The 22,846-nt window shown below is 41.6% G+C and overlaps 1 protein-coding gene across 10 annotated transcripts in view; it reads left to right on the top strand.

Moving 5' to 3' along the window:
* The first annotated feature begins 6,691 nt into the window (after window positions 1-6,691).
* The window catches only part of MCF2L (MCF.2 cell line derived transforming sequence like), a 162,318-nt gene continuing 146,163 nt past the window's right edge, over window positions 6,692-22,846 (top strand). For 3 of the 10 annotated variants that reach the window (XM_071807464.1, XM_071807479.1, XM_071807483.1), the window contains exons 1-2: window positions 6,693-6,767; window positions 16,982-17,180. In XM_071807464.1, coding sequence (XP_071663565.1) covers window positions 17,003-17,180 — 178 coding nt within the window. In that variant the 5' untranslated portion in view covers window positions 6,693-6,767; window positions 16,982-17,002. The other 7 variants (XM_071807499.1, XM_071807542.1, XM_071807470.1 and 4 more) reach the window with 5 other exon arrangements.

Raw genomic sequence — 22,846 nt, forward strand, 5'->3', positions numbered from 1 at the left:
TTAAAATATGCTGGTTTGGGAATTGGGAAAGTATTCTAGTAGCATAAAAATAAATTTCACAGATACACAGTAGAGTTCAGTCATCATCTCACATGGATAGACCTGCCAATCTGATGACTGTCCCATTTTGAACATCTGCCTGCAACTTGTCTTCTACATTACTGTTTCACAGACATTACATCTTACTGCCATGTTACACTGCTCTTCTAATAGGGTTTATGCGTTGCAAAGCCATTTATTCTCTACCACCACACTGGATGTAGTCAAAACCTAACAGCTCTTCCTTAGTAATATTTTTAAAGAAAATTCATGTTTTTGTCCGGTCCCAAACTCCTTAACTATTGGTTTTCACCATTGTGACGATGCACTATTTGGCTGGTTTATGGTGCACAGCCCAAAACTCTGATCTGCAGTTTCTGTTTCTCACAGAACAGACAGCAACACGTTACACCTTTGAAGAATGAAGGCAGAATTTGGGGCTTTTGCACAAGCCATTAGCAGGATGGACTTGCAGCTTTGTCCTCCCACATGATTTATATTGCTTGTGGCTGCGTCTGTCCCCAATACACAGATTAGGACTAATCTTATTTATCTGACAAGGTCTGGACCTTGCAGCCTGAAGCTGTGGGGTTTTGTAGGACCTAAGCATCTTTCGAGTCCCACGGTCTCTAGCCAGGGAATCTTCTTCCTTCCGTTTAGATGTATTCCACGCTCAGGGTTACAGGAGGATCTCCCAGTCCTCCCAGAACCTTTAACGACTGTGGGACTGCTAATGACAGGACTGGCCTGACTCTTCATACCTCAAATGGAAGGAAGGGAGGACAGGAAAGAGAATCATATGCTGCACACATCACACATGCTTTACAAGCACTAGAAGTTGCAAGAGTCTGATTCTGTGCCAACCACTGAGGAAAAAACCACGACAGAATTTCCACGGCCACTTCCAGCATGAATTTGCTAGAAATCTCACATTTGCTAAATCAATGTACAGGGAGATGCTAATCCTGTAGATTCCCCCAGGCCTGTGGGAAATCGTCTTCTGTCTTGTGCCAGGCCTTTGAGATCGTGTTGCTGAGGGAGGGCCATACCCAGCTCTCCCATCTGGAAGCTCTGCTGGTGCAGGGTAGCTATGGCAAGCATCAGGTGCACAAACACCGCCTGCTTTGTGCTGCTAATGCTTCCCAATGTTCAATTAGAATGAAAACAACAACAACAACAACCCCACAAAACAAACAAACAAAAACACCAACCAATCAAACAAACAAACACAGAAAAACCCTTTTTGGATTTCAAAGGAGTTCAGAGTTTTTAACTTGACTTCTTAGAGCAATATAAACTAAGAGTCTTCCTCCATGTTAGCTATGGTTTCCCTGTTCCTGCTGCTACAGGGTACCTACTACCTACTACCCTCCAACAGGAAGGTCCCACCACAAGATTCCCCTCTCTCAGCTGATTCCCCGGAGGCAGGTTTTCTGCCTGCTTTATTCATTCCTCTTACATCTTAAAGACTGGAGTGTATCTTCACTTTTGCTCCAGTGACTAGCTCAGGGGATCACGGCAATAAATGATGGAAGATTTAGAATGAATGACTTCATCTCCAGAACCCCATGTGTCCTCACACAGATTGTGACAATGCTTCAGAAGTCTCCCAGTCCACCATCTGGTTTTTAAAGCTTCCAAGCCCGTACACTGCTTTTTCACCAAAGTGAGTTCAGGAAGGGCATTAAAGAGCAGCTGGTGTGCACATTTCTTTTTCCTTGTAGCCAATCAGCTTTCTTCCTAGTCAATGCACACATTTGAGAGTCTTGGCCATTTGATTCCTCCCCAAGGCAGTTCCTTTCCACACAGTCCCATTTGTTATGACAATTGGCCAGTGTGTCATCAAGAACTCTGGTGGGCACGAAAGGATCACCCAGCCATAACAAGCTGAATCTTCAGCAGTGCCTTTTTGATAACATCTAAGCTGCTACAGCCTAAAAGGACTACTATGGGCTACGCAGGTATTTCTAGCACATTCAGCTTGAATTTTCAGCCATAGAATAACCCTGAAGTCAAGAGTCTTTCTATTATTTATGTAGAGACTGCTGGTACTTTTAGTGAGTTCTTAGGATTTGCATTAAGGTAACTTTTTCATACCAGAGGAGAAGGAATTTCTGGAGATACTTTACACCATCAGAAAGCAGAGTATCATTGCATGGTGTCCCCTGAGCCTGAGAGTCATGTTTGATAATGTTCACAGTGTAATAAGAAGGCAGGCCATGTTTTCTGGCAACATATTTTGCTCACATCTTGTAAAAACATGGAATTGTGCAGCCTACCAATGGGATTCTCTCAAGCCTGGCATCTTCCTTTTCCACTTTATCACATTTCCATTATATTTACCACTAATAAATCATTAATCCCAGCACTTTATTATATATAACTGCTCTGATTTTTTTTTTCAGACTGCCTTTGTTTTAATCATTTTTTTTACATCATTCACTAATTATTGCCGCAATCGTAAAAAAGAGAATTATTGTCAGTATCTTTTTTTTTTTTCAGTTTCCTCTTCCCTGTGGACAATCATTACTATTTTATTCTCATCATGTTTCAGAAATCTTCCCAACATACCCTGGAGAACTTCTCCAAATAACAGCTCTGAGGCTTAATTTTCTGCATATTTTTTTTTTTCACAGTAGATTACTTTGATTTTACAGACAGTTTCTGATTCTGTACAAGACATGGCTCAGACCAGTTGCTCAATAAAGAAAGGTCTCAGATATTTGATAAACACAATTCATGTAATCTCTCTCTGAAAACCAACCTGTTGTAATTTTGTAGCCCCTCCAGACTTAACAACTGGCAGAAACAGGTGCAGCTCATATTAAGAGAACTTCTTCCTATGGCACCATAGTTCTGCTCTTGCTTGAAATCCATGCATGTAGAATCACACCAGACTGCACAGGACACAAAGTAATGACTCCCTATTTAGATACCTTTGTACACCTCTTCTTACTCCTTACAATTTAAGGTAAACCATATTTTACAGTGTTCACAGAATCACAGAATGGCTGGGGTTGGAAGGGACCTCTGGAGATCACCTAGTCCAACCTACCTGGTAAAGCAGGTTCACCCAGAGCAGATCACACAGGAATGTGTCCAGGTGGGCTTTGAATGTCTCCAGAGAAGGAGACTCTACAACCTCTCTGGGCAGCCTGTTCCAGTGCTCTGGCACCCTCAAAGTAAAGAAGTTTCTCCTCATATTCAGACAACACCTCCTGTGCTTCAGTCTGTGCTTGTTGCCTCTCATCCTGTCATTGGGCACCACTGAAAAGAGGCTGGTCCTGTCCTCTTGACACCTACCCTTGAGATATTTATGAGCATCGATGAGTTCCCTCTCAGCCTTCTCTTCTCCAGGCTGAACAGATCTAGCTCTCTCAGTCTCTCCTTGTAAGAAAGATGCTCTTAGCAATAGGCACTGGGCACTAGACCAGGAGAAGTTAACTCCTGAACTAAAATACTGCTGCCTGTCTTCCCAGCCTGACTCCCAAAGTGCAGCTACGCCAGCAAGTCTCAGATGCCTGGCAGAGTTTGTCCATTCATAGTCTGCAAAGTCTGTGCAATCGATGAGCAAGTCCAGCACCTCAGCATTTCTTAGATCCTTCTGGGCTTTCTCATCCCAGCTTTTGTTTGAGCTGAAAAGATGAAAAAAAAAGGAAAAAAAAAAAAAAAAGAAGCAAAACCACCCCTTATTTATTTATAGTATTTTCACACTGACAGAGCACCAGAAATACAATGTACATGCATTTGAAGGAGGTGCTCTGTGGTACAATTTTTGTCATAATATTTTGCTGATTTACAATTCTTAGGAATCACACCCTACTCCTCCTCTTTAGGATGGATATCTCAAGATATTTCAGCCTCATTACAATGCCCTTTATTTCAGTTGTCATAAACTGAAAGCATAATTTACTCTAGTGGCTTAGTTATTTTCTTTATTAATTTCTTCAAAACCCCTAAATGTCATTTGTTCTTGACATTTGCCTGAAACTTAACTGCTTCCCTGCCGAAATTCACCCCAGCTTCTTGGCATATCTGAAACAAAAGAGTATTTTCCATGGAATATAGCATTCTTTTCAAAGGCAGTGTTATATTGATGAATATATTTTATTTAATGCAGAAGAAATAACTTTTTCGAGAAAACAAAGGAGAGACTCTTCGTAAGTAAATTAATTTCTTCTATAAATTCTGATACTACTAGCCAACACAACTGTATCTTCTGTCAAGCAAAGATTCTGCAGAAATCCTACTAAATCAAAAAATGCTCAGTCCCTCTTGTCTGACTTCTCATTGCTTGCAACCAGCCAGTGCCTAAGGTTCTGCTTTGACACATAATGCAGCAGGGATCACAAAAGTCAAAACCCTCATGTTTCTACTAGCAAATAAAGCAGGTCAGGAACTGTCTTTTGGCATGGAAACCAGCTGGCACAACACGGCTTGCATACGCACAGCTAAACTCTTATCTGCTGAAAGAGGTCAACTGCACGCAGGCGGTCTGCTGGGAACGGCCCCTGGCTCACACCGCCCCACAAGATGTGCTGGGAATGGCTTCAGAGACTGGTAGGTGGCTGGGGCGAAACCACACTGGGGACACCCCCCACCACGGAAAAAGAGGACAGAGGACAACCATGTGCCGCAGTTTTGAGTCTGAACCCTAGCCCCATTTAGTTTACTGCTGTAGGGACAGAGATCAAAAAGTGCTTGCAACACAAAGCAGAACTGAAATTTAAATCGCATCTTTTATTGATGTCTCCCTTGTGCTCCACAGATTCTTCTTTCAAAGCTCTTTTAGACAGTATTTCCAAATTAAGGAGTCCTCTCTCCTCTTTCACATCATCATTAACTGTCCCTTTTCCCTGGATGACCAACCAGATCTTTTTAACCAACACTGAAAACATTCTTGTGAAGTACTGAAAAAAGAAAAAGTGATTTATCTGAATCTACACTTTCGCTCTGCAGAGTCCTCTCTTTCACAGTTAGCTGTGACAGGGTCACCCTTTCTTATGGCACATATCTCATGGAGAACAGAGCACGGCTGCTATTAAGTTGACTTGATTAGCTACTTGCATCTCACGTTCTGTTTGACCCTCACTTTGGGTTAAGCTGCTGTAAGAAGCCACTAGATATTAACCCTTGTTTCTGTAAGCCATTTCCTGACATTACATTGGGTCACCTGGCTTTAAGAAAGAGCATTTTAAGTTATTAAGAAGACAAGCATACCCAGCATCTCTCTGTCATGTGATGCACTTCAAAAAATCAGATGCCACTCATCCAAGAGGGTGCCAAGCAATACATGGAAATGACTGACGTTACTAAAAATCGCTTAAAATACACAGGCACCTACATGTCTGTGGTAACCCCCCTTTGTCCTTGGTCCTGGAATACTCTTCCTGAAAAATTTGGCTCCTGAAACCCGTGGTTTGGTTTCCATGAACGTAACCCACTGCTGCTGCAGCAGGGATGTAGAGACCTGTGGCCTGAAAGAACACTGACAATGTGAGAGGAGAAGGGACTGGGAAAGTCTGTGTGGTCAGAGTTAAATGCACATCCTGGGTGCTGCCCCTAAAGCACAAACCTTCTCTGCAGCACCTGTTTTCCACATGTTTATATGTCCTGCACACAAAAGCACACGCAATAGGCTATTCTGCTTACAGGCAAAGTTTTTAGAATTCAGGGATATCCAAATAAGAAGGCAAATACCCATTGTTGGTTGCTTGGGGGTTGTTTGTTTTGTTTTTTATAATGGGTAAACTGTCTAACACACTTCCAGCTGTTCAACTGTCTGATCACGCTATAAACACTAAAAGCGCTGTTACCTTTGCATACACATCCTAATAAAAGCAAAATAAAACGCTGGAAGGCAAACACTGAAAAACCAGGAAACGTCAGAACCTAGGCTGCAAAACTTTCGCATGGCTCTGCCAGGTCCCACCTCCGTGCCGCTACTTTTAGTTGCTGCAGTTTCCCAAAAAGATAAGGCGATACTCCCACAGGTTGTAACCGCTTGCCTGGAAATGACTTCTTTTCCTGGAAAAAACGCACGTGAAGACCCCAACTCCGACATTTCTTCCTACCTGGCGAACACCTGTGCTTTGTAACCCCGGCTCACCGCTGGCAGGCGGCGGTGCCTCCCCCAGCCCTTTGCCGCCGGGCGGTCCAAGCGGCACCGCCCGCCCCGCCGCCCCAGGCCCCGGCTTCAGCACGTACCTGTCGGTGCCCGCGAAGGACAAGTGCAGCTCAGCCCTCGGGTTAACTCCCCTCCCCCCTGCCAAAAAAAACCAAAACCGTTAACGGGCCGCTGCGTGCGGGTCTCTCTCGGGACCGGGTTCGCCCCCGCGGCGGCGCGACCCAAGTTTTCGGCCGGGTGGGAGCGGCGTTACAGGTGCTCAAGGGAAGCGCGGCCGGCGGGCCCCAGGGCGGGGAGGAGCGCTCCGCTTCGCTCCCCTTCCTCACCCCGCCACACAAAGGGCCTCCGGCCGCCTCCCCAGAGAGCACGCACGGGGTGGGGGTGCCGAGGCTAGGGAGAGTAGCGGGGCCGTGACAAAAGGCAGCCCCTCTCCGCTCCCCCCTGCACTCAGCTGCGGGCGGGGCCCCGCGGCACCTCCCCCGCGCTGCTGCTCAGCCATCCCGCCGGCTCCGGGGGGAGGCGCTGCCCCGTTCTGCTTACCCGGGCGAGCTGCTGAGCGCTGGCGGCAGCGGCCACCTGGTCCTCCGGGCAGGGCGCTGAGGTGAGTGGACACGGGCGCCTCGTGGCCCGCGGGCAGCACCGCCGCACGGCCCGCCCGGCCTCCGCTCGCCCATCTTGCCGAGGGCAGCGGGTGAGGGAACCCCCGGGCAAAGGGGGAGCCGGGCGGGATGGGATGGGCTGGGCTGGGCTGGGCTGGGCCGGGCCGGGCCGGGCCGGTTCGGTTCGGGCCACGCCAGCCGGGTGAGGAGCGGGGGCGCGCCCTGTGCCGCTGGCGGCTGAGCGCTCCGCACCGTAGGTCTTCACCGCCGACCATTGGGACTGCTTGGACGGGGGCTTTTGTTGCAGGAGTGGGTTTCTCCTCTCTTTTTTTGCTCCTCTTCAGTTTGCTCCTTTTCAGGTCTGAGCTAGGGGAGGAAGCGAAACAAAGGCACGCACGGTAACCTGCCTGAAAACGGAGGGATAAATTTTAAAAAGCAAAGCGGTGGTTGCCACGGGCTGCCCCCCTCTTCCCTTGGGTGAGGTGGCTGGGGCTGCTCCGAACAAGGCTTGTGCTCTGGGATTTCTAGTAGGTTAACGAAGCGACCCGGAATGAGAGAAACAAAGCGGTCCCCTGGGATGAAGGAGATGTTTGAGATGCGGGGATTTGTGGACTGGTGTTACCTGCAATGGTTAATCACACGGGCTGTAAAATAGGATGTTCTGTCGCTTGTGGTGTTTATTTACTTTTTGTATTTCACTGGGGCTGGGCTATCAAAATACACTGGCCAGCTGTATTGTCTGTAGATTTGTGGTTTGCTTTTTGATTTTTTTTTTTCTGTTTCTTTTTCCATCTACAAAAGGAAGGAGACTTCAGCGTTTAGTACAATCCAAAAGCCAGAAAGATTTGTTTAAAGATATTTTTAGCAGAAAACCTTGAAAAAGAATGTAGAGCTTTATCTTTATAGACTTGGCAATAGATTTGCTCTTGCAAACCTTTTATTTCATTTTTAAAGCCAGGCTGTTTTAATGATTTCAGAATGTCTGAGAATGTGTATAATAAAGGCTCAGAAAGCAAATAAAAAGAAACCAAATTTATTTTCTAGATTATATCCAACAGCTTGCCTTTTTTATTATAATCTTTAAATGCTTTTTGAAGTTTATTAGTACACATACAGCCTTTTTGTTTTGGGGAGTGGAGCCATCAAAATAACGTTCAGTAGCAGGGTCTCTGTTTATTTAATGCACTTACCCCGTGCAAGTTTGTTAGCATAGTGAAAAAGAAAGAACACCATTCTAAACAAAAGTGCACATCTTCTAATGTAAGTAGGAGGGGAAAGGCAAAAATTGATTTGGACCCCAGTTCAAGAAGGTGCTGGAGCACATGCCTAATAAAGGCACAGCCATAGGGAGAGGACTGAGCACCCTTTTAGCACTTGTTGATGTTGGATGTCATTTCTTGTGTTTGGGGCTTGGCTGCTACCACCCAACCCTCGTTTCTGTCCTTATCCTTTCTGTAGGGATGTCTGGGCCACATCCACACTATTTTTTTCTGTTGAACTTTGAAATTCTTGTGTTTCAGATGGTTTCCAGAAAGCCATATGCTTCAGTGATTCAGGACTGGGTGATACAAGAGTAATCACTTAAGTTGCCTGGAAAGACTTTTTTTAATGACAAAGATGTCTGTAAAATCAGCCTTGAAGGCAGCCACCTGTGTGCACTGTTGAGGCTTTGCAGGAGCTTCAAAATTGATATCAGGTTTAATCGTCTTAATAAGTGCATCTACTTCAAATTTTTAGTACAATGGTCCTTTCAAGATGAAAGTTCTTGACAGTTGCTGTTTCTAACAGAATTATCCTGCTGGGAAAATCTATAACAACTTCATTAGGAAGTATGTAGCATGGTTAACTGACAAAAAATTAAATCCCAAATAGATCAGAAGAGAACTTACCTCTTCTCTCCTAAACAATCTCCTCTGCCTTGCAGTTCAGTTCAAGAAATTCTGCAGGCACAAGGCACTGGCAGTGCTCTCCATCTCTGTAGACAGGCAGTAGGGGAGGTTTTTTGAGCCTTAGGAAACCTCAACCATGCCTTTTTTTCCCCTGTGTGTGTGTTATGGTAAAAGGCTGAACAATGAAGCTATGAGTCTTGAGGGTTTGGTGGTTTGATTTTTTTGGGTTTTTTTTCTGGATTATTGAAAAAGGCTTTTGATCTGTGAGAAGTTTGGTTTGGGAGGGAGGAGGAAGAGAAGTCGGTTGTGGAGGAGATATTCCGTGAGCCCTTTGAAACCAGACACCTATTATGGTTGTCGGCAAGTTGGTGGGATGAAGTGACCCAAGTGATTTCTCAGAGACCTTGGTCCTTAAAGCTAAGGAAAGCACGTACTCCTGTTATATGGTCACTGAACAAAGATGCCATCCTAGAAGCTTTCTCCAGAGAAATTTCTTTGATATTCCGAGATCTGATTTCTGGAGAAACTACTAATATTCTAATACTTGTTCCCATGATAAATTAAAACCAAGCAGAACATACTATGTATTCACTGATCTTCAGGAAGTAGCATATATTTTGCTTCTTTCAACAGAATTAGTCTACGAGTTAGGATTTGCGTGCTTGGCCACAGGTACCTCTGAGTTAAACAAGAGGTATTTGCATAGTGTCTTCATGCTTGTGGCCATGTCTTGTGTTTGTCATGGCTTTGCATGTGCAAGAATAATGCGCTGGTGGGGTGGGATTTTGGGTTTATCACAAGAACAACTTGAATAAGGGGAGATTTATCAGCCCCTTAAAGTAAGGGGTCAAGCATGTAACCACCTTATTCTCCACAGAATGCCTCAGAGCACTATCAGCTTCTTCTGTGTTTCAGATTTAATTTAAAAATCTAGCTTGTCGTTCTCTGGGGTCTTGAGAAAAATCTCTGAAATGGGATCTGAGGGGAAACAGATACAGACTATGAGCAGTTTTAGAGAGATATAAACTGTTCTCCATGGCACTTTAGAGAACACCGTGTTCAGACCTATTTGATTATTTGATTTCTCATGGATGGAAGGAGAAATCAGTGGGAAAGAAAACTTTGGCTTGTGGGGGCAGTATGAGGGGGCAGGAAGAGATTTAGATACCTAATTCCAAAAGCCTGGTTTTCGGGAATGTAGGTGGTTTGGTGGGAGTTTTAAAGACTAAGGAAATTATGCTTTTGCTAATAATGATCTCTAGGCAACCAGAATGCTATAATATTGTGCTTTTCTCACATTTACATTAACACTCCCCAGATTCTGATTTTCTTTGGTTATATTCACTGAGAACAGTGAAGATCACCCACCATTAGACATGAAGTTTGTACAAAAGGGACAGCAAACCACTTTACAAATCCAAGACCATACTAAAGTTGATGGTCTCTGTTTTTTTCTGTGATGGATCCAAATTAGAAATGATGCCTGTTTAAGGTCCAGATTTCTGAAGGACCTGAGATGCAGCTCAGGTTTGGATGTTTGCAGATGGTGGGGGAGGAGGAGGAAGAACTTCTGGCTTTGTGCATCCCTTCTTACCTGTCAGAAGCTGTTTCCTTGCCCTTGTGCTCTACTCTGACAGTCTGTGGGCAGCTTGGTGTGCATTGGACCTGTAGCTCTGAAAAGGGAGAGAGAGTTTGGCTGAGAATTTGAAGCTGTTCCTGAACCTACATGCAGAGTGGTGTATTGAAAGTTGCTTGGGAGAGCTCATTCACCCTCTTCTCATGTGTGTATGTTTACCTTTTCATTCTTTTTGTTAGAAGTCTTAAAATATGATGCATGGTTCTGAGTTAACTAACAAAAGAGAAACTTTTCTTGTGTGGCTCCCCAAAAAGGAGGAAGGAAGACAGCTGAGGGACTTCATTTAAACTTGTGTGTGTTCCTCAAAAGAGAAGCAACTATCTATAAGATGAAAATTTGAATAAATAAGAAAGCATTTCTCTTTTGAAACACATTTGATTCTTTTTTCCCTGGCTTTGAAGAGGCCTCAGTGTAGCTCTTGCTAAATAGTTTCGCAGTTTCTTTGAAATTAGTGTTTCCTACATGAGTCTGTTGATGATTTCTAATGGTTTGTGAAAGGCTTTTAAATAAAAAATGAGAACATTTATCTTGGCGGACTACTTAGAGCTCAAGTTAAATGTTGATCACAGTAAAGCTCCAAATGAGACAAAATTTAGTTTGTAAATTGATCTTACTTTAAAACACATAAGGGTATTTTACATGCCCTAGAGAGGGATAAGAATGTCTGGGGCTTTGTTGCTGGTGGTTTTTCTCTCTCTCTTTGTGAACAAAATGTGAAAGGACTGGGGGAGGGGCAAGAGCAGAAATACAATTTTCTCCATAGGTAGAACTTGAGTACCTTAATAGGCTTTACTAAAATCCTAAAATGCTTTATTTTTATTACAGGGCTCATTCTTTGTGGCACTATGTATACAAAAGTGGGACTTTTCCTCATACAAACTGAGGTTCATCCACAATTGCTTTGGGCTCTCTCAAGTCGATGTGAGGGACCGATGAGCCTCAGGAAATGTGTGTTTCTTACTGCACTGAATGATGAAGGCACAGGGGTCAAGAAGGTTCTTAATCTAGACATCTTGGTTTAATGTCTGAATTTAGGTGGGAGGGACCTGAGCTGTAATGTATGTTTATCTTAGGTGTTCTGCACTTTCCTGGTATACTGTACAATGTAAAGAATAACTGCCCAATATTGCAAAGCAGAAAAATCAGAAAGCAAGCTGCAGCCCAGAAATATGTGCTTAAAATAAGATTCCTATTAGAACAACATTGGCGGGCTTAAATACCATTCGGTGTATTTTAATCCATTCTAAAAGAAACATTAATTAGTACTGTGCAGACACTGGTGTCCACTTCGATCCAATTCTCCTGCAGAGACCTGTGAGGTACATGGATGAGCTCTTACTTCATCAGCTGGACTCCACCATCGCTACTGAGATGGTTGTGCTAAGTTCAGTGATTTTTTCAAAGTTTAAGCCTGCCTGTTCAGGCTGGATAACGTATTAAATAGTTTCTCTTTAAGAGCATTGGAATAAAGCATCATCATATATATGGAAAATAAGGGTGTGAAATCTTAGTAAGCACTAAATTAGGACCAGTTTTGCCCATGCAAATACTTTTTTTTTTCCCCCTGCTGACTTAAATGAAGCACTGATGAAAGTATGCTAAAACACTGCCGTGATTAAATGCTGAGGTAATTCACAGGATAATCTGTAAGTATTGGATAAATGGTCTTAAAAGTGAGATACATTTTAGTGTTTGTGTTACACCTGACTAGAAATAATGCCCTGCCTAAATAACCAGGGAAATAGATGAAGGAATTGCAGTGTGTGGCAGCAACAGAGATCCAGTAATAGCGTATTGACACAGAGCAACGTGGACCCAAGAGTCAGGTTTAACTGCTGTGCTGAAATGGTTGCGGAGTATGGATTTAAGTTTCTGAGATAACTGGATGCCTTACGTAATCTGGTTACATTTGAAGATAATTATTAACTACTACCTTTGTAATGCTGTTATTGAATTAAAGGGGGAGTTTGAGTGAGAAATGGAAGTAAATTCAGTGAAGTGTGTGTGCAAACTGATTGAAGTAGAAGGACTCCTGCTTTCAAAAGCTGCTCTTCTGTCTGAATTTCATAAGCAATAGTTCAGAAAGCATTTGCTTAATTAAGAAGTGGTGTGGAGGGCTATGTAATGTTACATATTACTTCTTAATATTGCATATTAATGCATTATTTGCCCCATATGTAATGACAGTTTCAACGCTAAGATCTCATCCGTTTAGCATGCTGTCAGACCTTGCAGATGAAGCACACAGTGTACTTAATTGAGATCAGAATAGCTGGTAACTATTTATAGTAAATGGGGGCATGGTGACCCCTACCCAACGTTCCCTCTGGAAGTGACTGGCATCACGGAGGTGCAGAATGGAGCTTTTACATGGGGACTGTGAATTCATAGTGACCTGCTGTGCATACCGTGTTCCCAGAGACTTTCTCTCCTTCCCAGCCTAGAGCACATGACAACGCTGTAACGTATCTGTCTGTTTTCATACAGCGATGAGGATGTACCGTGTTTATCAGATGTTCTCTGACAAATCACACATGTTCCTGTATGCTTTGCTATATCCCCATTAGAGTTCTATGTTGATAAATTTAATAAATGGTGTCGGGGAGCAACAAAAGCGAGGCTGATGCGTAAGAGGGGCCAAGGCAGGAGCCGGGGTGGCCCTGGCACAGACTCGCCAGCCAGGGCACTGTGCAGTGGGGCTGAACACCAGAACTGGGCGCTGGTAACCAGCTCTACCAGCCAACCCCGACCCAGCAGCAATGAACCTGATCCCTCCAGGGAGTCTAATCAGGAGGGAAAGGATCCAGAGCCAGGACTCCAAGCAGGGCTGTGAAATAGGCCTGTCATAGAAGGTCATGAGCTGGAAGGGACCCACAAGGATCATGGAGTCCAACTCCTGTGCCTGCACAGGACAACCCCACAGTTCACACCATGTGTCTGAGGGTGGTGTCCAGTCCCTTCTTAAACACTGTCAGGCTTGGGGCCATGACACCTCCCTGGGGAGCCTGTTCCAGTGCTCCATCACCCTCTGGGTGAAGAACCTTTTCCTAATGTCCAACCAAAGCCACCTCTGGCACATCTTCCTGACCTTCCGTCCGGTTCTGTCATTGGTCACTAGAGAGGAGAGTTTGGCGTCTGCCCCTCCTCCTCTTCTTGTGAGGAAGCTGTAGACTGTGATCAGCCTTAGTCTTAGTCTCCTCCAGGCTGAACAAACCATGTGACTTTAGCTCCTAATACGGCTTCCCCTCCAAACCCTTCACCAACTTCATAGCCCTCTTCTGGACACTCTCTAGTAGCTTAATATCTTTTATTATACTGTGGTGCCCAGAACTGCACACAGTGCTCCAGGCCTGTCCCAGGGACAGGGCTGCAGACAGGCACGACAACCGCATGGCTTTGGCAGGGACTAAATACCTTGGACTGAACTTGGGGGCAGCTCTTGGGCCCATGGGTAGAGGTCCTGGCTGAGGCTGGTCAGGGCTAGTGAAGTTCTACCCATGCCTTCAGGCCCTGAAAAATGGATCCAAATTCTGCCTATGCTTTTCCTTGGGTATTTTACCAACTTTGATGTCTGCAATCTGGTAAAAACAAAGACAGACCCACCAAAGAATAAGACCCTGCTACTTCTTCCCCCTTCCCCTGCCCCCAGCAAACAAAAAACCACAAACAAACAACAACAACAAAAACCAGAATTGTTTTTTAGCCTGCTAAATATTGAGACTCAGGAGCAGTTGCTCAGAATTGCAAATGTCAAATGGAAGTTTCATTTTTTTTTTGTTGTCTTGGTACATCAGTCTAATTTTATGCTACTTGAGGGTATTAGTTTATGTTTGGATGCCTTGAAATAATAAGGGAAACTACTTGTGTCTGCAATATTAGTGCAATTATCCAAATGGACATATTTCCATCAGGGATGCTGTGACTATTTGGAACATTTTACATTAGCTTTTAAGACAAAAGAGTACGGGTTTTCTTTTCCCCTCCTTTTTTAGATGTTTTTCTTTTTATAGTCAGCCTTGGTAAAGCCAATTTTGTGGATGTCTCTGAGCTGCCTCACTTTGTGAAAGTGTGAAAAACACGTGTAGTGGTTTTCTTAGCCCTCCCATATTTTTTCCCCCAACTTCTTTGCCCTCTGAATCCCTACGCTGTTGGCTTAAAAACTAAGTTCACATTACTGCTCTTAAAATCAAAATAAAAGAGATGAGTGGGTCAGAAAACTAATTAATTAAAGTAGAATTAAGGCTATAAATGCGTGTCTTGAACTGCATGTTTGTCTGTAATTATTTCTGTTGATCTTCAGGAGTTTCCATTCCTTAAAAAAGGCAATAAATTAAAATTTTATTGCTAGAGTAGTTTGCTGACTACTGGAGCATAGATCCACCTGCTTTTTAGTTCACCTTGCACAGAAGCCAGGGAAACATGACTGAAATTTTCTGGGATTTTTGTCTCCTTTTGCCCCAGTTCTCGGGGTAAAAAGAAGTTCTAGACAGGAAGACTTTAAACTTTAGCAAATGGTTTTGAGAATAAAAACCTATTTATTTAATGTCTCAAGTGTAATGGTAGTAGAAGGAAATCCCCCAGCTTCCACAGAACTGAAAATCTATTGAAGTGCTATGAAATGCTTCTTTTAATGCTTCTTTTATCAAGGCCTCTGCACACATGCCACTTGCGTACCTGTGTGAGCACCCTTGTGCCCATCATTGCGCAGTGTGTCAGATGGTTGCAGAGGCTGATGCAGCTTCAAAGTACATACTATGTACTACATACATTATTTACAAGCAGGATGTGCTTTAGTACAGCTCTGCCTGCCACTAACCTGTGTGACAAGGAGGACATGTGCCCTGAACCCCTTGGATATGGCAACTCCAGAAAGAGTTGAGTGATTTGCTTTTAACTCCATTACCCATCCTCATGACGAATGTTACAAAGCCTGAAAAACTTGGGAACAGGCAAAGGGAGAATTGAGGAAACTGGCAGTGTCTTGACTAAAATAAAACAAAATTACTATCTTTAAACTGGTAAGAAGATACACCTTGCAGTAATATTTGAAGAAGAATGTTTTATCTGGAAATCTTCTCTTTTGTTGAAGAAGTAACGTAATTAGTGACAGAGCAAGTATTTAATATTTCGTAGGTGACTCCTGGGAGATCTAGTACTAAATGGTGTGAGCTGTGGTTGGTTGGTTGTTTTCCTGTTTGCTTTTAAATTGATAACACTTTTATATCAAACAAGTTTTTTTTTTTTTTTTAAATGGCATTTACTTTCTTTGGGTCTATAAAACTGTCACCTTGATATATGTGGAGATTTTCTATGTTACATATAATTGTTAATGTCCATGGTCTGAAGTGATGCTTTTACTCAAGCTAATCAGCAGCTAGAAACAGAGATACGCTAGAAGCACTTGAACGTGATGCTTGCAGGATAAATAGAGGTCATGCATCTCTTCCTTATCAAAAAAGCATTAAATTGCCTGGAGAGATGTACATCTCCACTACTTGGCCTTGGCATTTTCCCGACAGACTTGGAAAAGCTTGTTCAGGTTGCTTGTGCTTGGAGGCTTGGGCCATTTTTTTGTCACCCGCATGCCCTCTGGAGGCAACTGAGAACAAACTGGGTGTTGAATGTGATGTAATTTCCTGAAGAGATGACACCTTGCTAGCACTTAGCAGAATTCCCAAATACTATTTAGTAACTGTATTTGGAAAGCTCAAGCTGCTTCCCTATGGAGAAGAAATCTTTTACAGTTAATGGTGATTTAGCTGTAATTTCCAGAAGGGGGTGATTTTTGTTTGTGTAAAAAGCAAACAAACAAAACCAACACTGTAGTTCTCTGGCATTTTTATATATAAATAGAGAAACCTGCAGGTGTTTAAGAACACTCTTGCTCTCTTACCTGTATACATAAATAAGCCTGTTGATTAGCCCTGTCTAGGCTAAGGGAAAGGTTGCCCCTTTCTTCTGCTCAGGAAGAGGGCAGCCCTAAAGATAACAAAGCATCTCTTCTTCCTGCCACATTTCCAGTGTCAAGGTTTCCTTCAGTGAATCTGTTTATGAAATCTAAAATAGTAACTTTTGCCCCTCGTATCATGGGAATCACAATATTTTATTCTTTATTATTTAATTTTTACATTATTTCACTTTTTGAAAATGCATGTTCAGGGATGTTTTAGAGGATATTTTTAAGCTGAATATTGACTTGTTCAGCTGAAAATAGTGATACTGATATTTTTTGCCTTTATACAGTTGTTACTAGGATCACATGTATCTTGATATTTGTATATTGGTATTTTTTGTTTGTTTGTGTGTTTGGTTGTTGTGGTTTTTTTTTTGTTTTGTTTTGTTGTTGGAGGTTTTTTGCTTCTTTTGTGTGAGGGTTTTGGGGTTTTTCTTTGTTTTGTGGGATTTTTTTTTGTGTGTGTGATTAGCTCCCTGCCCTACAACATAAGCATTTTGAGAAACTACATGGGACTCTAGAAGTTTTGATTTTTGGGTACAACACCACGGATGGTTTTTATGACCTGCACATGATACCATAAATGGCTATTATAAGCTGTGTTTTTTCTTTAAATAAAATAAAAAATATGATAATCTGTATGTAACTGTCAACATTATTTAACATTGAGCCTTTTCTTTCAAGTAGCTAGGTTTTATTCTTCTTGCAGGAAATTTTCTTCTTTTTTTTTAATTTCAGGAATCAACCTACAGCATTTTCATGTCTGACTACTGGTACTGGAGGTTGATCCCCTGCAAAGAAACTGGAAGCTGCAACTGTTTTGCAACAACCAACCAGTCTAATGAAGAAAAAGAAGAAGATACAAACCATCGGGTTGTGGTGTCAGATATCATGCAGCTTGTGCGAGATAAGCAGGAGGCGCCAGAAACCACAGCAGGTGAGAAAAATACAGTATATTTTGGAAGTTGCCAAACTGTGTTAAGAAGATGACTGATGGCTTTAAGAATTTTAGCAATAGTGTCTCATCATTAGCAATAAGAGTAGGGCAGGGAGCCTAAATAAAGAATAGCTGAGTATTCACTTGGAGGAGGGTGATGTCACCACAAAAACAAATGTTTAACAGCAGCCAGTGAAGACCTTTACTCAGGAGGACTGATGCGCGTTCTAAGAAATTAAAATAATTCCATAAGTTAATTGATTTGCAAAAAATAGTCATCCCGGAGAAACCTGACCTACCTTCCTGCAGTGTTAGAATCGTACTCTAGAGAAACTGCTGAGAATCAAGTACAAAATACATCTGCACGTTATCACATCGCCTTTGTTACAGAAAACTATGAGTACTAGTTTGTAGTTCCAGGGATTAAGAATACTTTTTTTTTTTTCCTGGTACCATCTGATATTTACCCATGCAGGAGGCTGTTACATTCATATATGAATTATGTGACCTTTACCTCAGTACTAGTGCAGATGGAGTCTAATTCAATAATTTGATTAGCAGTTGCATCTGAGAGCAACTGGTCTTTATTAACACAACTTAATTTCGTTTTGTTAAAAACATTTTTGAAAAGCCTTCTAGGTAGTTAAAAAAATATCTACACATATTCATGCAAACCTGTCTAAGCTGGAAAGATGATCCAAAACCAGAAAGGTGAAATTCACTAAAATGCTGGTTTGCATTTAGTGTACAATTACAAGGCAGGATACGACTCCTTTGTAATAAAAGCAAAAAAGATTCTTTCAGCCTGGATGAGCTAATGATGTTGGTGCTACTACAGAATGATTCATATTCTGCTGTGGCTTACCAGGAAGTAGTTATTAGAGTAACCATTCGATTTGTGTGCTAATGAGGTCTCAGCTAGAATATGAGATTTCTTTTGAGGACAACAAGGAAAAATTAAAACAAACAAACAAAAACAATAACAAAAGCCACACCAAAACTGCCGGAATTCCAGAGGAGGATGTCAGGATTCATCAGAGGTTTACAAAATGCAACTTTTGTGGAAATAAGGAGGGTGTATCTAGACTACAAGAGAAAACTTAAGGGAGAGCACACATATCCTTACTTTTTAGTGGAGATCTTTGTAAGTTACGGAAGAATGTAGACATCTGCTTGTTTTAATTTTCTTGTTGTTTATATCTAATTGAAAAAGAACAAGAAAACGTGAACTCAATTTCTGCAGAGATTTAGACCTAATTGTGGGGATTGTTAAACAGACCGCTTAAACAGCTTGTGTGCTCTCTAGTCTGTTCTTAATGAAATCTCCAGTGAAACAAAGCACTGCTGGAAGTCAGCTAGGTGGGCTTGATTCCTTCTTAGTGCTTTGAGCTAGGCTAAGAGATATCAGGAAGGTTTTGGTATTTTTGTAGTATGGTGCTTCTGTGAAAGAAGAAGAAACAAACAAGTCCTGAAAAGGTTTGGAGTATAAAGTCAGAGGAAGGGTTGTTCTGTCTTTTGTCATCTGGAGGATTTAAAATGGTAAATTGCTACTCTTCCTTTCCAGAAATTCAGGGAAGAGCTGTCTTAGGTTCAGACTAAGGTACATGTGTATCAACAGTGAATCAATGGTTGACTGGTAGATCTATAGAGGAAGCTTAATAAGCTACACAGATCAGAACACATACAGTGAAGGGAAAACAGGAAGTGAGTGTATATACATTCTTCATAGGCATGACACTACCTATAATAACCTGCACATATGTGGCTATGCTATTATCACCTTTTAGCTGTGGCTGCTGTCGTGTCACTGAAGTCCATGTGAAAAGAATACAAGGTTTAGTGAAAAAAGTTCTGGCCTATGTTTTCCAGCCTGAGATGTAGTGGATTTTTCATTGGGGATTACATCTGTGCCTGCCTTGAAATCTGAATTACAAGCTGTTAATAAAAACTGGAAAGCACCTGATAATACTCTTAGTGCTTGGAAGAAGTGAGATACAGTTTTCAAAAAAATATATGTTTGTTTTCTTTTGACTTGAACAAGACAACTATGTGTAGAGTGGGGAAAGAGCTTTCCTAGAGCTAGGCATGAGAAGCTTAGCTGCAGATCATTTTCTGGCAAAGTTATCTAACTTTAAAACTGAAAGCAGTGTGAAAACTTTTTCTGTGTCATAACTGTTCTGACATAGAAAGGTAGTATTGAGGATTGAATGAATCATTGTGCTTGTGGCCATTTCATTGGGTTTTGATTTTTCACAAATTATTGCTCTTACTTGATACAATTTGGATGTTAATATTTTCTGACTCCTTCAAGGGACTGATAAAAAGAATCTTCTCAGAAAAGAACTACAGTAGTGTAACATGGTGAATATTTAAAATGGGCAATTTATATGTTGGGTATATTGTGGGATGAACAGTCATTTTGCTCTAGTTCTAATACTTATTCGAGTACTTATTTCAGGAAAAGCAGCAAGTATTTTTCAGTTGGTAAAGAAAGCCATAGTGCCTTGTACTGTGAACTTAGTCTTCTGATGGGAAAAGGCAGAAAGATAAATGCTACTATGGAAAATAATGTCAGCAATGTTTTTGTAGTCTTTTCCCTTCTGAAATTTTTGCTGCTGTAAGCAAATGTGGGGGTTCTTAGTCTCTCATGCAGACTAATAATACTGTAGGATGGAGAGCATCTTGCTGCTCTTCTTAGTTGAACCATATGTTGCTTTTGCTGAAGTTTTCTGTTCCCTCCCCCTCCCCAGGAACTCATCTGCTATGGCATTGGTACTATATTAATAGCAATATTTTTACTTCAGTAATTTCCTAGAAGTTATAATTAAGATCAGGTCATCATTGTGTCTGTGAGTTTACATGTTTTTGCTTGAGAATATGTGCCACCGTGGAAGGCTTGAAAGCCTAGTTTGAAAGCTACAGATAAAGCAGCATGCAAAATTCTGCTTGGGGCAGAGCACAACTGAGATGGAAGCATGATAATGTCTGACCAACTTGTGTGTGCTATTGCCTCATTTCAAATTATGTATGTAATACGTTCTTCCCCCTCTTGTCTTCAGAAGAAGCCAGAAAATGGAAAGCATAGAAGACGGGCATGAGATCTTTAAAAATTAAAATTAAAAAAAAAAAAAAATCCAGTATTTCTGTGTTTTCTTAGTGCATGTTTTATTGTTCTACCTGGTTGGGGTTGGTTTTTCCTCCGTTCGTATTCCAAACAGATCTGAAATGATCTTTTCACAGAGAGTTTTCTACCCTCCTGCCATGATGCTAAAGCAGTAGGGACGCAGAGAAAACCTCTTGTGGTATGAAGATTTGGTGGTGTGACATCTTGGGAACTGTGATTGCTTGTGTTGTAGCAAACAGCCACGAGGGTGCTACAGTCAAAACTTCTATAAAAAAGTAAGGGAACTGTGGTGACACTGCCCAGGTTTGGAGGAATCAAGGATACAGGTGACTACTGACTGCTAAGTCTGAAGTTTACATGCTCCAAACTTACCTAAGAAGACTTCATGGGTGGAAAAATTCTTTTTTAAACATTGTTAATTATAAAATGGGTGTCTCTTTAACATTTTACATGATTGTTAGGATTTTTACATGACAAATTACTACGCAGCTGAAAAGACAGCTGAGTGACTGTGATGTGCCAGTTCTAACACTTGTAACAGTGCTGCAAACAGATCATCAGCTGTTACACTCACAGGCGCTTTAAATGGTCCCATTACTTCACAAGCTCTTGGAAAGAAAAGTGCTTGGTATCATCTGAAAGTGTAAAATCGCAGTGTTTTCTATACATAAACACCTTTTAGGCACTACTCAATGGCATTATGAAGCTGACTGCTTTGACTGAATTATATACCTGCTACAACATCACTGTATGGAACAGTCTGGTCAGGTTATGTTATCAAGATGACTGATAGCTCATCATCTTCATCAGAGGGGAGAAAAAAGCCAACAACATGCTGCCTCTTAAACACTTACGCATCTGAGTAACTCTAGTTATACTCTGAACCCAGAGTATAACTTCAGTTATACTCGTTACCCATTTGTTTCCACTAGACACAACTCTATGAATACAAAATTTCAGTAGTAACGTATGAGGGAAACATTGTAGGTGTTCATTGTTATAATAATTATACTGTTGTAAATTAAGTGACTTTTCAGAAAAATGGTAGCTAATGCTTTTTGGATCAAGTCCATTCAATTCCTTGATGTCTACAAATACAGCCTTTTAAAGATCTTAACTAAAAATTAAGCAACTAGAAATTATCTCTTAGAAGCTGCTTTAATTGGTAATTCCAAGAGTGCCAGGATTAAACCAGGGCATTTTGGGGGGAGGAGCCCTCCATTTATGCAATATATTTGGAAAGTTCCTTGATTCTTTGAGCTATCTTATATTCTCCAAGCGCTTTATCATGTTCAGTATCTCACTGGAGCTTTCATTTTAATCTGCAAAGCTGTGAACATTACACCATACCTCAAGTAAAAACTCGATGAAGAGCTTCTTTCAAAGGATTACTGATAAACTAGATTAATACCCTTACCAGGTATATGTAGAAAATGAGGCTATGAATGTCATACTAAGTATTGTTGATGAGGTTGTTTGCATACTCAAAAAAAAAGATAGTCAAGACCAAAAGGCGTTTGGACATTTGTGCAGCTGCAACAAGACCTTTTTTCATGGGAGTGATGACAGCGTGCCGTCATCTGATTAACATTGGTACGTCTTCTGTGGAATGAAGATGGCATTCTAGAACTCTCAGCCTGTCCATAGAGATGCTAAAAAGCTCATGACCTTTTCTGCTTTTAAAAAGAAGCCAACTAGGGCAGGAGTCCCTAAGCTATAATACACAAGTGGCTTAGTAACGCACGGTCCAGCACAGAGCTGGGAGCTACTGCTGTCCCTGGTGGCATCTGTCATAATGCTCAAGGAGAGGGGACTAGGGATTTGTTTTCTTTTTTATGAACGTAGAACTGGGATCGCCGTAACTGTTGGCAGAGAAAAGTGTGTGCTGCTTTTTGTCTGCCTGGTGGCAGTGGGTTGTCCCTAAAGGACTGGCTGGATTTTACTGTGGGAGCTTTTTAGTATATCCATGCTGAGCTTTCTGTTTGGTACTAGTACTTTGATGTGAAGTGCACATCCAAGGAAGATAGAGCAGATATTATGTGTGCACAGTTAGCATTTCTCAGTGTTGAGGCTGTTTGCTTACAGCAGAACTCAATTTTATAAATAAATGTCTTTACAAGTCTGTTCATTTACTGGCTGCTGTAGGACTGGTATCGGTCTCATTATGTGTTTATAAGCCAATGGTTTTTATGTGTTTGTTAGCTAAAAGAGCTGCTTTATATTAAAACTGAATTTCTATTGAAGGAATTTGGCAAATTTTTATGAGTTTAACTTCTCAAAATGAGGCGTGTTTAAAGCTAATTGGAATAATCTGCCTAACAACATAGGAGAACCTTTGCATGTTAAACTTCATCTGTGTTGTGTTGCTGCTTCAAGTGATAGAGCAATGAAATCCCAGCTTGATTAAAATCAGTAAAGTCTTGTCAGAATTTAAATCTTAAAACTTCTAAGCTATGCAGGTTAACCAGCTTCTTAAATGAAATTAATATTAAACATCTTACTCTAATTCCTTCTTTCCTGGGAATTACAGCAAATACGGAAT

The sequence above is a fragment of the Patagioenas fasciata genome, chromosome 1 (assembly GCF_037038585.1).
Source record: "Patagioenas fasciata isolate bPatFas1 chromosome 1, bPatFas1.hap1, whole genome shotgun sequence".
In the NCBI taxonomy this organism is placed as follows: domain Eukaryota; kingdom Metazoa; phylum Chordata; class Aves; order Columbiformes; family Columbidae; genus Patagioenas; species Patagioenas fasciata.